At 36.0% G+C, this 15,754-nt stretch overlaps 1 protein-coding gene across 3 annotated transcripts in view; it reads right to left on the reverse strand.

Moving 5' to 3' along the window:
- The window catches only part of LOC306871570 (metal transporter CNNM4-like), a 50,542-nt gene that overhangs the window by 15,625 nt on the left and 19,163 nt on the right, over positions 1-15,754 (reverse strand). For all 3 annotated transcript variants that reach the window (XM_079419619.1, XM_079419621.1, XM_079419620.1), the window contains exons 2-5: positions 13,333-13,476; positions 13,003-13,137; positions 11,242-11,411; positions 5,460-5,556 (exon numbers count right to left, since the gene is read on the reverse strand). In XM_079419619.1, the coding sequence (XP_079275745.1) occupies positions 5,460-5,556; positions 11,242-11,411; positions 13,003-13,137; positions 13,333-13,476 (546 nt within the window). The remainder of the gene's footprint in view (positions 1-5,459; positions 5,557-11,241; positions 11,412-13,002; positions 13,138-13,332; positions 13,477-15,754) is intronic.

Below are 15,754 nucleotides of genomic sequence, written 5' to 3' on the forward strand. Positions count from 1 at the left end.
CGATGACACACAGCTCTATCTCTCTTTTCACCCAGATGACCCAACGGTAGCTACACGGATCTCAGACTGCCTGGCGGACATCTCGGCGTGGATGAAAGAACATCACCTATAGCTCAACCTGGCAAAGACGGAACTTCTTGTCTTCCCTGCCACTCCGACTCTACGGCATGACTTCACGATTCAGTTAGGCTCATCAATGATTACCCCATCAACTTCGGTCAGAAATCTTGGTGTAATCTTTGATGACCAGCTGACCTTCAAAGAGCACATTGAAAAAGACTGCTCGATCCTGCAGGTTTGCACTACACAACATCAGAAAGATCAGGCCCTTTCTGACAGAGCATGCTGCACAACTTCTTGTCCAGGCCCTTGTCGTTTCCAGGCTGGACTACTGCAATGCTCTTCTGGCTGGTCTGCCATCAAACACAATCAAACCTCTACAAATGATTCAGAATGCAGCGGCACGACTGATCTTCAACGAGCCCAAAAGAGCGCATGTAACACCTCTCTTCATCTCCTTGCACTGGCTACCAGTGGCAGCTCGCATCAAGTTCAAGACATTGATGCTTGCGTACAGAACTACCACAGGCTCAGCACCCTCCTACTTCCACTCACTATTACGAACCTACATCCCCTCCAGAAGTCTGAGATCTGCTAGTGAGCGACGCCTTGTGGTACCATCACAGAGAGGCTCAAAATCACTCTCGTTCACCATTCCTGGCTGGTGGAATAATCTTCCCACCCCTATCCGGAACGCCGGATCCCTGGCAATCTTCAAGCAACAACTGAAAACTCATCTCTTTCGGCAGTACTTGACTTCATCCTAAACTAAAAAAAAAAAAAAAAAAAACCTTAATCTTTCCCTCTGTCTTTCTCTCCCTCCCTTGCTAGCTTGTACTTATTTGAACAATGACTGAGACTTGGTGTTACGAGCACGTCCAATGTCTGATTGCCTCTTCAAGATTAATCGCTTCTTGTATTCCCCAATTGTAAGTCGCTTTGGATAAAAGCGTCTGCCAAATGACTAAATGTAAATGTTCTTTCAGACAAATACAGTCAGAGTAATATTAAAACAATGTACTGGCTCTTCTAAGCTTTATAATGGCAGTGAATAGGTGTAGAGATTTTATTAACCCCTCGGAGCCGTGTGGAGCACTTTTTATGATGGATGGATGCACTTTTTTGGGCTTCAAAATCTCAACACCCATTCACTGCCATAACAAAGCTTGGAAGAGCCAGTCCATTTTTAATATAACTCTGATTGAATTTGTCTGAAAGAAGAGTCGTATACATCTAGGATGGCTTGAGGGTGAGTAAATCATGGAATAATTTTCATTTTTGGGTGAACTGTCCCTTTAAATAGCACTTGAGGGTTATTTCTGTGAAAATTATGGCTGTTAATCAGTCCAACCCGTCCCAGCGAGCAGTTAGAGAGCCCCGACATGCCGGCAGTTACCTGGGAATCGATAGAAGAGAGAGCATCGCTTAAGAGACAGGTGATGAGGACGAGAGACACTCACTGAGAGTGAGAGAGAGAGACAGAGAGAGATGGATGGGAAGTGTAAGATGGTATCGAAGATGAGGGAAGCACAAGACAGAAGACAGACAGACACTACTGTTCAGAAGTTTAGAGTCAGTGGTCTATTCTTTTTACTTGTTTTCTTTTATTTATTATTAAATATAACAATTTGACCCTGTACAACTAGCTCTCTCTATTCTAGTTCTATTGGATCTAATTTTTATCTATTATTAAAAAAAACTACATGCACTGCATTAGACTAACCAAGACTCGTCACAGCACTCGCATCTCACTGTAAAAAAAATTAAAAGTTGAGAAAACTCAAAAACCTCCTGAAGCTGGTTGTCTTAATCTTTTAAGTTTTTTCAACTTTTGATTTTTTACAGTATACTGTCCTTATTTGTTTGCTTTGGATATAAGCTTCTGCTAAATGATTAAATGTAAATGTATCAAAATAAATAAATTAGATTTTAAACATATTAAAATAGAAAACAGGTTTTTGAAATTATAATAAATTTTTTTGACTATAAAATGCAGCCTTGGTGAGCAGAAGAGATAATATGAATATGAAAATAATAAATCTTATCAACTTCAAATCTTTGAACGGTAGTGTACATACATGAGCACAGATAGACCACGGATAATGGAGCCAAAACTCATTCTGATGATGCTCCAAACTGTGACTCTCCTCGTTCTGTGGATTGTTAGGCAAACATTCACGCTGCTCTTGAACAAGTCTGTTTGTGTGAGGATTCACCAGAGAACAGAGTCAATAAAGCCTGGAAATCTTCCTCTCCATCACAGCTCTCAGATCTCACACACTGCTGCTCTAAAGTTTGGGATCAGTAAGATGTTTTGTTTCTTATGCTCGTTAAGGCTGTATCTATTTAATCACAAATACAGAAAAAAATACAGTTTTCTATTTTAATATACTTTAAAATATCATTTGTTTTCGGTGAAGCAAAGCTGAATTTATCAGTATCATTACTCCAGTCTTCATTCAAGTCAAGTCACCATTATTTATATAGTGCTTTTACAATGCAAATGGTGTCAAAGCAGCTTTACAGTATTTAACAGGGGAATATTGTCCCATGATTCTTCAGAAATCATTCTAATATGCTGATTTATTATCAATGTCGGAAAGAGTTGTGCTGCCTAATAATTTTTAGAACCTGTGATACTTTTTATTTCAGGATTCCTTAATGAATAAAAAGTTAAAAAGAACAGTGTTTATTTAAAATAAAAATGTTGTTACAATATGCACTACTATTCAAAAGTTTGGCATCAGAAAATGTTAATTTCTTTTTTTTTTTAATTGATACTTTTATACAGCAAGGATGTGTTAAATGGATAAAAAGTGATAGTAAATACTTACATTGTTAGGAAATAATTATATTTTGAATAAACACTGTTCTTTAACTTTGTATTGATCAAAGAACCACAGGTTCCAAAAAATATTAAGCAGAACAACGGTTTCCTTAACTACTATTTATTTATTATTATAAATCAGCATATGAGAATGATTTCTGAAGGATCATGTGACACTAATGACTTGAGTAATGATGCTGAAAATACAGCTGCGCATCACAGAAATAAATTACATTTGAAAATATATTAAAATAAGAAACCAATATTAGAAATTGCAATAAGGAGTCTCATGTCGTGCTCATGAACCCAGTCGCACTTGAGTAGAGCTCCATACATTTGGCCCTTTTTGCAGGTTTTTTCATTTTATTTTAAGTTTTATTCATTAATAATACTTTCACTGATGGCATACAGTCATAAACAGCAGGAGTTGTCTCCGACGGCTTCTCCGATTAAGAAGAAATCCAAGCCACCGACCGCGAGCGATATGATGGACAAGATGGCGAACACTGTTACACACTTTGAGGACATTCTAAGAGCCGAGTTGACGGCGATACGGAACGAGTTCGCTTCTCACATGTCAGTTGTTCAGTTGCTATGCTCTAAACAGGATCTTCTTACAGGGGAGATGAGAGAACAAAAGAAAGTTGTCGCAGATCACGATAGGCGAGTAGCTGCGCTCGAGCAACAGGTTGTGGACTTACAGGATCTCAATAGGAGCAGCAATCTTCGTCTGATTGGATTGCCTGAAGGTTCCGAAAAGGACGACCCTATGAGCTTTTTGAAAAGATTGCTACTGACGTGGCTCCCGTCTCTGGCGGGCAAAGAGATTGAAGTGGAGCGAGCGCATCGCGCGTACACAAGGCTCTCCTCAGATCGCGCTAAACCACGGGTTTTCAGCTTTAAACTGCTGCGGTACACGGACAGGGAGCTCATTCTGCGGGCCGCCAGACTTCATGCCCCGGTGGAAACATCCGATGGAGCAACGCTGTATTTCTTTCCAGATTTTTCTCCAATCACCGCAAAAAGAAGTGCATTTGCGCCAATTAGGAAGGAGATGAGAGACGCTCGAGTTGTTTTTTCTCTGTTTTGTTGTTTTAACATTAAAGAATAAAAGTTATGTCACCTGTCTGTCGATTCTGTCATAGTGTTTTATATTTATACCATCATTTACTCACTCAAAATTAGCATTAAACCTGAATAAGTTTCTTTTTTTCTGCTTAAAATAAATGCTATTTTGGAGAATGCAGAAAACCAAACAGTTGATGTCCACAGTGGCTTCCATAGTATTTTCTAGTACCAGCAACTGTTTGGTTACCCACGTTCTTCAAAATATCTTCTTTTGTGTTCAGCACTAGAAAGAAATTAATAGAGGTTTGGGAAACATGTGAGTGAGATAATGACAGAAATTAGGGTGAACTATCCCTTTAATGACAGTCGGCTGCATGTTTAGTTCTGTCCCTTTAAGACCTTTAAGGTGTCCTAATATTGGTGCGGAGGACTTTAAATATTACTATTTTAGACAAAGGTTGTGATACAGACGGTAGAATAACACAAAAACAATAGTGGAGAATAGGAATATTGTATTTCTTTCAGTTTATGCCCCTTGTATTCCTGACTTTTGTCAACCTATCTCTTGAACTTTTTGGATTTTGAAATTGTATTGGGTGCAGATACGAATTCTGTAATGTCGCACATCCTAGATAGATCTGGACCAAAGGAATCACACACTCAAGTTTTTGTTTTTATTTTTCTGAATATGAATGTCATCTTAAATTCAATAAAGTTAACAAAAAAAAAAAAGAAATTGCAATAAGATTTCACAATGTTACGTTTTTTTCTTTCTGTATTTGATCAAATAAATACAGCCTTGATGAGCACAAGAGACTATAACACCAGCTGCAACTGGCAGTGTAAAAAAAAAAAAGGAAAACTTGAACATGTGAAAGTGTGAATGAGATATGAGAGCTACAGCAGAGCAGATTTTTTGAGGAATTGTGGTCCGTTCCTCACACAAAGCTGTCATATTGCTTCAGGACACTTGCAATATTGCAAGAGCAGAATAAAATACTTTTGATGTTTTTTTCTGGAGATTACATTTACTTTTATTCTCTTTTATACAAAGAGCAGCATCACATCTCTCCTACAATCTCCTTCTGTACGCCGGTAAAAAGTCATACGGGTTTGAGGGTGAGAAAATGACGACAATTTTCATTTATGGATAAACGATCCCTTTAAATGCACAGAGGACACCACTAGAGGGTGATGAGCGACTGCTTTATCAGAGCCCAACAGGGAGAGATGGGTGGCCTGGAAAAGTCCCAATATCCCACGTGAGATAATTATGAGTGATTAGTGCCTTGTGTTTTCCCATCCCTGTAATAATGTGTTGTTTAGTATAACGCACACACACAGACTCACAAACAAGACCACCTACTGCTCATCCCTAAGGAGAGTGTAGGATTTGATCTCCTGATATATGAACACACAGCTGTGAAGGGGACTATATGTAGTAGTATATATGCATGTTGTATAGCGTTTGTGATGTTTGTTGTATTGTGTGTGTTTGTCTCACCTAGTGTTGGAGCGCTGAGAGCCATGACTCCGTAGAAAGAGAACGGCCCTGTCTCAAACATCATATTCTCGTTCCCAGCCTCCACCTCCACACGACCCTGTGAGGAGAAGCAGCATGATTCAAACAACCACAAATAAAATAGAAAATGTTGTGTTACATTATACACTGCTAGTCAATGGTTTGGCGTCAGTAGATTGTTTCTTTTTTTTTTTTTTTTTTTTAAAGAAATTAACACTTTTTCAGCAAGGACGTGTTAAATGGATAAAAAGTGATAGTAAAGACTTCTATTTTGAATAAACACTGTTCTTTTTTAACTATTTATCAAAGAATCCTGAAAAAAAGTATCACAGGTTGCAAAATATATTTGGCAGCACAACTGTTGATAAATCAGTATATTATTATGATTTCTGAAGATCATGTGACACTGAAGACTGGAGGAATGATGCTGAAAATACAGCTCTGATCTCAGGAATAAAATACAGTTTAAAGTGTATAAATATAGGAAAACGAATATTAGAAATTCAAACAAGCACAGCCACAAAACAAACAAACAAACAAGAATTAAAAAGTAATAAAAAAAGTTTGGGATTGGTAGTTTTATTTATTGATTTAAGTCTCTTAAGCTCAAAATAGCTGTTTTCTATTTGAATTTTTTTTTTTATTAAAATGAATAAAACTGAAACATATATTTTTAAATGTGTTCCTGTGATGGAAAAGATGAATACCATAGAAAAGCTTGCAAATCATTCTATTCTAATATGCCAATTTGCTGTATATCCACTAAACACTCACTCACTCGCAGTTGCTGCTGCTTAGGCTGGCCCAACCAGTTATTAGGTTTAGGGGCAAGCACTTTTTCACACAGGGCCATGCGGGTTTGGATTTTGTTTTCCCTTCATAATAAAAAACTTCATTCAAAAACTGCATGTTGTGTTTACTTGTGTTATCTTTGATTCATATTTAAATTTGTTTGATGATCTGAAACATTAAAGTGTGACAAACATGCAGAAAAATAAAAAAAATCAGGAAGGGGGTCAACACTTTCACACCACTGTGTGTGTGTTTATTTATTTTTATATATATATATATATATATAAACACTTAGAAATAACAAGGATGAATAAGAAATAATTGTCAGATTTAGTCAAGTGTGGACAATTTTGTCTTGTACACACAGTGAGTCTGCAGATGGGCTGTATAAATAATGGAGGTGTTGAGAAGAGATAATGTTTGTTTATGTGAGTGCATGAGTGTGTGTGTGTGTGTGTGTGTGTGTGTGTGTGCGCGCAGTAGGCCAGGTGAAGTTGCATCACTCAGTAACCTCTTTTCATCGTCAGAAATGTCAATCATTCACAAACACAGTGAAATGAGTGTTTAACAGCTCTTTATTGCAGTAACTAACAGCAGTGCTCATGTGCAGTGAACACAAGCAAACAACTTCAAGTCTTTGTGTACAGAAGAGACAATGACAGCTTCTCTGTCTGCGCTGCTATAATTCTCTCCTCACAAAGCCCAGTTAAAAACAGTGATGTGCAAAACTACACACTAATATTTACAAAATCAATTAGACAATCATTTGTCTGAATGATCAGCGTGTAATTACGCTGGTCACTCCACCAGATGCGTTTCTTTTGGGATACATGGGCGATAAGATTAACATAAATAGGCCAAATAACTATGAGCTTTTGTTGCATAAATTTATGACCACAGCACTCACAAAAAAAAAAAAGTTTCTTATCTTTATATGAGCAGCAAATGATTTGATGAAACTACTTTCTTATTTTGGGTTGCCTTAACTAAGTTTTTTGTTATATAATTTTCAAAAAGCTAAATAAATTAGTACGAATATAAACATTTGAATATAAATATACAGAAATGTTAGTCTTGTTTTTATTTTTTAGATTGAAAATTAAAAACGCAATGAAAACTCCATCCAGTCTTTGAATTTCTTCATTTGTCTATCACCTTTTGCTTCAAAAGATGCAACCAGACAATCTACATGCACTGTTTTTCTCCCAGACTCTTAATATGCACCGCAGAGCAGCAGCAGAAGAAGAGGAGGAGCTGTGGATGTTCCGCACAAAGCCTGGCGCCTCATAAAGCAGCATTAATCTTTGATGAAGGTCACTCGGCCGCGCTCTGCTGGAGGCTGTCTTTAACCGGTGCCAGGAAAGAAAGGTCTCCATGTTGGAAAGTCTACTTGCAAGCTCACTCAATGTATTAAATAATAATCATAATACGGCATATCCTGCTTCCACAAACACATCATTGAGCCGCTTTGAATAATAAATAAGAAAAGGCACACAAACAGATGCGTGACACATTTAACAGCCTCAAACTGCTGCTAGTGTGCACTTCATAAACGATTAATGAATGTGCTTCTTCTCACTGTGAATAATCTACACCGCTGACTTCAGACATCTGAACCAGAGCGCTTGAACTCGACAAGTTCGATCCATGACAGTTCAAGGAACAAAGATCAGTGTCGAGATTAGGGGTCGGCCGATATGTGTTTTCAGGGCTGATGCTGATACAGATTATTACACACCAAGTAGACCGATAACCGATATTTTGAACCAATATATATGTCTGGTGTAAAAATAAAAATTAATGTCAAAATTAAGAATAACAAGGGCTCTGACAAAAACTGCCTTCCCTGGTGTTGGTTGCACTTCTTACTCTTGTCTTCCTCCCTGCATCTATCTTCAATAAGGGTAATATATAAAGAGAGAGTTAAAAGTGGGGCCGCTGTATGCTTCACGATTAAGCCTATGAATACTGTACTAAAGCTAAACAGCTTGGGGAAATGTAAGTATTTGGCTTCAATAATTTACATGTAAGAAATGTATGTGTAATAGAATAACCTCTCATAATTCTTCATTAATTATTTTCTAATGACTAAAATCATAACCTACAAGAGGTGACTATTCAGTTCATCATCTAATGCACATCAATTGATTAACTTGCACAATGTATATAATAAGAGTAAATAATTTAATTGTCTTCATAGCTCCATTAAAATAGTTGTGGTTTTCTTCGCAACTTCTACAATGAAACTATAACACTAATAGCCTGTTGTAGGCACACTTGGTTCCTATTGAAATGCCACAATTTCTGTCATCCTAATCTTGGCCTATGTGACAGTATCTTAGTCTTGGCCTATGTGACAGTATCTTAATCTTGGCCTATGTGACAGTATCTTAGTCTTGGCCTATGTGACAGTATCTTAGTCTTGGCCTATGTGACAGTATCTTAGTCTTGGCCTATGTGACAGTATCTTAGTCTTGGCCTATGTGAGAGTAATTTCCATTAGTTGTAATGTACAGTGCAGTGCGAATGAACTGAAGGCATAAAACATTCATTTAATTTATCTTTTAATCAAATGAGAAACTATTTTTTGGCAAATGGGTTTACTATTAAAATGAAAACATGTAAGAAATAGCGTATTGTGTGATTGTTCTTTTAAACAAAAGTTGTAATAATTGTAGTAGCATTAGTAGATAAACCAAACTTTTATTTTGATGGGTTGCCATGAGAACCTCTTAAGTTTCTGTAACCTATGTATGATATGATGATCGCTTTACTCAAACGAAACAGTCAAATGCTCATGAAGTGACTCTCAGAGCAGTTCTGGAGATGTTCATGTATTTACGTCCTCATTTAGTGAGACGGCAAACATCGCGAGCGTCGCACACTTCAGAGTGTGTGTGTGTGTGTGTGTGGTGTAATCAAAACCACGCGTCTGTGCCATTCACATATACAGAGACATGCAGAATTCATATTTAATTGTCATTTTAAAGACATTGTCTTTTTGCAGCTTAATGTTTACAGATACTAGTCCATAGCGCGACTCGATTTAAGTGTACTGACTTACTTTTGATTAATTCATCCAAACTTTGACAAATTAGTGACTCCGTGTTATTCAATATGACTGGATTCTGTCCGCGTTTATCCCATCGCGGAAACCATAAATAGATAACATTGAGGTGTTTTGTAACTTCATTGTAGTGAATTGTGATTTATTGCAATTTGAGCAACGTCTGCTGCTGCCTTTGAGAGACAACTGAAGCAGCACCAGTTAGCAATCATAAAAATGCTTAATATTGGCGCCAGTAATCGGCTGACCCCTAGTCGAAATACAAACTACACCAGTTTAAGACGTGTACCATATATTTCTCTGCAGGTCTTAAAAAGCCTTAAACACCCTTGTCAGAAGTTAAAGCCCTACAAAGGTGTTAAAACTGAAGGAAAGAACGCCAAGGCAAGTCATGGCATTAAGTACAACACTGTTAATGCTAATTTCATTTGAATAGTAACAACTATACAGTTGTTTAAGTGAGAGAAAATCTGTAACAGTCTAGATTGGGGGAATTGCAATGTTTAACAATTTATTTTATTATGTAAACTGAAATTTGCATAGACTTTTGTTTGTATGTGTTGTCAATTATAGTTCTTAGAAAATTGCGATCGGTGCATCTCTACTAAATTCTTTAATCTGTCTGAAAAAGGTCACCTAAAAATGAAACTTCATTTACTCACACTCATGTTGTTTTTTATTCACGCACAAACACAAAGATATTTGGTAAGCAAACGGTTGCCAGACTAGCAGCAACTGTTTGGTTCCCAACATTCTTAAAAATATCTTCATTTGCGTTCAACAGAAGAAGTGACTCCGGGCTGGAACAGGATTCTCATGGCTTTAAGCATCAGTGCGGAGGAATGAATGTGTGGGGTCTGTAATCACTGAACGGTTTAACCATCACCAGCTGAACGCTCTAATGATTGTTTAGAGGCCAATAATACCAACAACAAACCCAAGACAGTGAATGAAGTGATGGATGATGGGAGCTGTGGGAACTCAACGTTTGCTCGATAGGAAATCACCTGGATCTCTGCCTCCCAAAATCTGAGATGAGCTTTATCCAGGTGAAAACAACTCAACACAGAGGCGAATCTTAAACAAATAACCAAGCTAATGGACGGGGAAGCGTGTGCAGACATATATTTCCTAGTTAAACCTGCTACTTTACTGCAGTTGTGCAACGGTTACAAGGCATTTTGGCTCAATTTCTGTATACGAAACAGTCCATCACGCAGATCATGACAACAGTACTGACGTCTACAATGCCTTTCATTCAAAAAACACACAGAAACAGACTTTACTACAGATTCTGTGCCTTATGAATGCTTCCTGATGTCAGTTTTATTGGCAAATTTATCAAAATGTTTTGTGAATCTTCACCTTTTCTGCTGCAGCTATGATTTACAATAATTGCTTTCTGCTGGAATGTATTTTCATATATATATATATATATATATATATATATATATATATATATATATATATATATATATATATATATATATATATATATATATATATATATATATATATATATATATATATATGTATTTCTGTGATCAAAGCTAAAGTTTTAGCATCAGCATTTTATGCGGGGAGGGGAAAGAAATTATAGAAACTAATACTTTTATTTATCAAGAATGCTTTAAATTGATCAAGAGATGATAAAGACACTTATAATGTTACAAAAGATTTCTATTTCAGATAAATGCTGTTCTTCTGAACTTTCTATTCATCAAAGAAACCTGAAAAAATTATACTCTGCTGTTTTCAACATTAATAATAATAAATGTTTCTTGAGCAGCAAATCAGTATATTTGCTCTCGTACATACACGCTCACGCTGTCCTCTTAAACTGCTTAAAACACCTCGTCTGTCTAACTGGCTTCAAAAGCCACGACTCAGCTGAGGATCAGTTACCTGCAGGATGAGGATGAAGTAGTCCACGGCTTTGCCGCGCAGGTACAGGTAGTGATGTGCTGATTTCTTGTCGTTCTCGCTGAATTTGATCTCCTGGATCACGTCAGGGTGTTTAAGGATACGCAGAAGGACTTTCTCTGAGATCTGAGAAGGACTGAACAGATTCACCTCTGCAGAGACAGAAACAGACGCGAGACGCTCAAATCAAAGCCTTTGAAACTCACATTGTGCTTCTTTTTGACAAACCAGAAGCACTTTACAATAAGATTAAATATGCTTTCTTAATGTGTTACATTAGTCAATGATAATAGTTTGTTTGTTTGAACACAATGCCAGCATTCAAGGCTATTTGCATGGCGAAAAACAGGCTAAAACATTACAAAAAAAACACAAGGTGTTTAAATGTCTGATTTTTTTATCTAAGACAGTTATTTTTTAACATTAGAAGTCTTACATTTAACTTGAGTTAATGTATTTTAAACAAACATGAATTAACAAATAGCATTATTGACAATAGCATGTTTATAAATTAAATAATAACTGGGTTTAATAAATAAACGCTTAGTGTAAAGTGGTGACAGTGTCAAAATATTGAGAAATACTGGAGCAAATAAGAGGATTAAAGTATGCCAGTAGAGCCATCTCTGATGATTCAGTGCTTACATCACATACAATCACAATGCATCATGTCTAATAACTAATACAGTACTAATATTGCATATTAAATAGTTTGCATGCTTTCAATGGGTTGAAACAGGTAAACACAAGTGATACGCACACTACCAGTCAAGTCTTTGAACAGTACGTTTTTTCGTTTTTTTTTAAAGAACTGTCTTCTGCTCACCAAGCCTGCATTTATTTGATCCAGAATACAGCAGCAAAATTGTGAAATAGTTTAAAACAGCTGTTTTCTATGTGAATATGTGTTAAACTGTAATGTATTTCTGTGATGTGCAGCTGTATTTTCAGCATCATTACTGCAGTCTTCAGTATCACATGATCTTCAGAAATCATAATAATATACTGATTTACTGCTCAACAAACATTTCTCATTATTATCAATAATTAATCAATTTTTTTCAGGAATCTTTGATGAATAGAAAGATCCAAAGATCAGCATTTATCTGAAACAAAAATCTTTTGTAACATTATAAGCTATATCATTCAAAAGCTTAGTCAGATCAGATTTTTTTTGTGGGGGGGGGGATTGTAGAAATCAATACTTTTATTTAGCAAGGATGCTTTAAATTTATAAAAAGTGATAAAGAAATGTATAATGTTATAATGAAATAGAAGATTTGTATTTCAGATAAATGCTGTTCTTCTGAACTTGCTATTCAAAGAAACCTGAAAAAAAATTATACTCCGCTGTTACATAATTATAATAATAATAAATAAATGTTTTTTGAGCAGCAAATCAGAATATTATAATGATTTCTGAAGGATCATCAAGACTGGAGTAATGAAGCTGAAAATTCAGCGCTGCGTCACAGAAATTAATTATATTTTAAAATATATTCAAACAAAAAGCAGTTATTTTAAATAGTAAAAATATTTCACAATTTGACTGTTTTTGCTGTATTTATGAATGCAAATAAATGCAGGCTTGGTGAGCAGAAGAGTGTTTAAAAAAAAAAATACATTAAACATCTTACAGTCCAAAAACCTTTGATTTGTAGTGTAGGCTCTTGGGCTTGTTAAATAGAATTTGCATTGATGACTTTGTTGAAATGACACAAGCGAGCCTGACTGATTGCTCACCTGTGGCGAGGAAGCGGTGAGCGGCGAGCAGCAGCTGAGGAGAGATCTTGACTTTAGACTCGCTCTCATGTTTGAAGGCAGAGAAGTCTCGCGTGTTCTTATTGTGTGCCACTTTATTCCTGGTGCGGTTATCAGCTGCAGAAAAATGCACAAAAGACACAATGACACGTGCTTTTCTCCAGAAACGCTGAGCGCACGTCTCTGATTTCATAAAGCGGCGTGTTTACGTCTATGATGCAGCACAGTGAGAGGAAGTCAGAAGTGAGCGTTCTGGAGAAATGTTTGCTGTGTGAATTCATTTGAAAAGACGAGAGAAAACACTCCACTCACTGTAGCGGTCCGACTCGTCCAGGATTTCTGATTTGATGATCTCCTCGATGACGTCTTCCAGCGTGACCAATCCCAGCACCTCATAGAACGGATCTCCCTCCCCCTCGCTATTCACCTTCTGGACAATGGCCAGGTGTGATTTACCTGCAGGAGAAAACCAGTGATCACATCAGTTCAGCCGAAATCAACCCCATCAATGATAACGGAACAACAAATAAATAAATACTGTACTTGCGACTTTGCTCTTTTAAAACAGCTGTTTATAATAATAATGACGATGCAGTCAAGTAACACTCCTTAAAAACCTTTAGTATTAAAGGAGAGAATGTATTCATGAATAGGAAACCAGCAATAACAGTTTGGTAGACCTTTGCATAAAGATAATATTCTAAATACTGCATTCATTATTTAATATAATGATTAATTATATATTATTTTAATATTATTAGGGCTGGGTTTTGACAAATTTCACGATTTGACTCATTCACAAGCTTGCGATTCGATATGGATTATTTGGGATATATCTCAGGTACAGTACATGCCAAATTTTCTCAAAGAAATAATCTCTCAACTAATGCTGTAAAATATATATGAAAGTCAGTTGGTACATTACTATAATACTGAAGGTTAAAATTGACTGATTTGTTAAAATTACACTTACGTTTTTTAAAATAATTACAATTACATAATATTTGTACTTCAATTAGTTTTTTTGAAATATAAACAATGTTGGCTGTCATAAAAACTTGATGGATTTATTCAAACAAATTAAACATTGAAGAACAGTTAAATGTATAATTAATATGTTATATGGTGCATATATTTAGCCAAATGCCCCTCTCTACAGTTAGTTTTTCTGTCAGACTAATGAGTTTATGGTTCCGGATGTGTTTTTCTGAGGCAAATGTGACGTTGCGTGACCTTGTTTACAAGCTGTTATATTGACGTCTTTGCGCGGCTGAAACACTGAGCGATTACACAAGGCAGGATACGGATTGTAAAGTTGTATTCTTTCTTTTAACTTCCCTTCAGATGTTTAATCGTGTTTATTTTGTGCTATAACTAGTATTAAAGCGGAGATGATCAGTCCACTGAGGCGCTACAGCGATCTGTCACTCCACATTAAACTGCACCAAAACAGCATTTATTGGTTGAATACTGCAATACAATGGACAGAATTTGAAATCTGATGCCAAAGCACAATGCTTACTGCGGTTTATTGGATGGGAAGTGCCCTTCAATGTTCTGTCCATTAACTGAAAACAGGCTAGACGAATAGATTGGGATTTAAGAATTGATATCGTTCTGTAAAATCGATTAATATTGAGAAACTGATATTTTTTTACCCAGCCCTAAATATTATTATTAACAAATGACATCAACATGTTTTTTATTATTATTATTATTGTACAGTCAAATAACACTAATCAAAACTCTTTATTGTTAAACAGAATCAAGCAATAATGCTTTGGTAGACCTTTGCATTAAGACAATATTATTTAATTGTATTTTTCACAATTTAATATAATAATTATAATATAAATTACATCATTAACAGTAATTTTATAAACAATATCAACATTTTTATATTTAATACTACACATTCCAATATTTCTCATTTTATGCTTAAAAGTAAGCTATTCCTAATTTGATTTGCCCCAAAAGTCTAAACTATGGTTAGTTTTGCAATTTCATAAGTTAACAAAAATACAATTACCCAAATCACTTGCTAAAGCGTAATTGGAGTTTGCATTTATTATACATTTTAAATTTTAAACCCGAGATTGAAAGGACTCGCAGTGAGTTCAAAGCTAATGTTTGCTAACCATGACAGAGAAATGAAGCAACTAACAGTGAGAGAGAAAGGTACAGCGATGAAATAAGTGTTTACAACCAAGGTATTTACTACAGTAAAGCAGAAAATGTGCTTACATTTAGTGTTTGTTTCTGCTCAGTTTAGTGATGGTAAAGACAGCAGTACTGTGGTGCTTACTGTATCTTGTTTCTTTATTAATAGCGTCAAGGACAAACAGAAAGAGTTAACAGGGTTTACAGGGAGCTGTATTGTGGCTACGCAGCACTGGAAACCTAAAGCGCTTGCTCATCAGAACAGAAAGCCTCCATCCAGAGGTTACGAGCAGACATAACATCAGGAGCCAAAACAGTCCACTGCAAAACATAATTCAGCATCTTCAGTTACAAATATTTCAAAATGCTTGTCTTGTCCAAAACCACCACAGCCGTTTGATTGCAATGGTTTAGACTGTCGGACAATCACAAGATTTCACTGCAAAGTGGCTTGATACTAACATTCACGTGACATGCTATTTCTGTGGTGTTTTACGATACAATACCTTAAAAAAAATAAAAAAAGAAAAAAAAATTATATATATATTTTTTTAAAGAAAATCACTGAGGATAC

This window comes from Barbus barbus (genome assembly GCF_936440315.1).
Source record: "Barbus barbus genome assembly, chromosome: 6".
NCBI classification, from domain to species: Eukaryota; Metazoa; Chordata; class Actinopteri; order Cypriniformes; family Cyprinidae; genus Barbus; species Barbus barbus.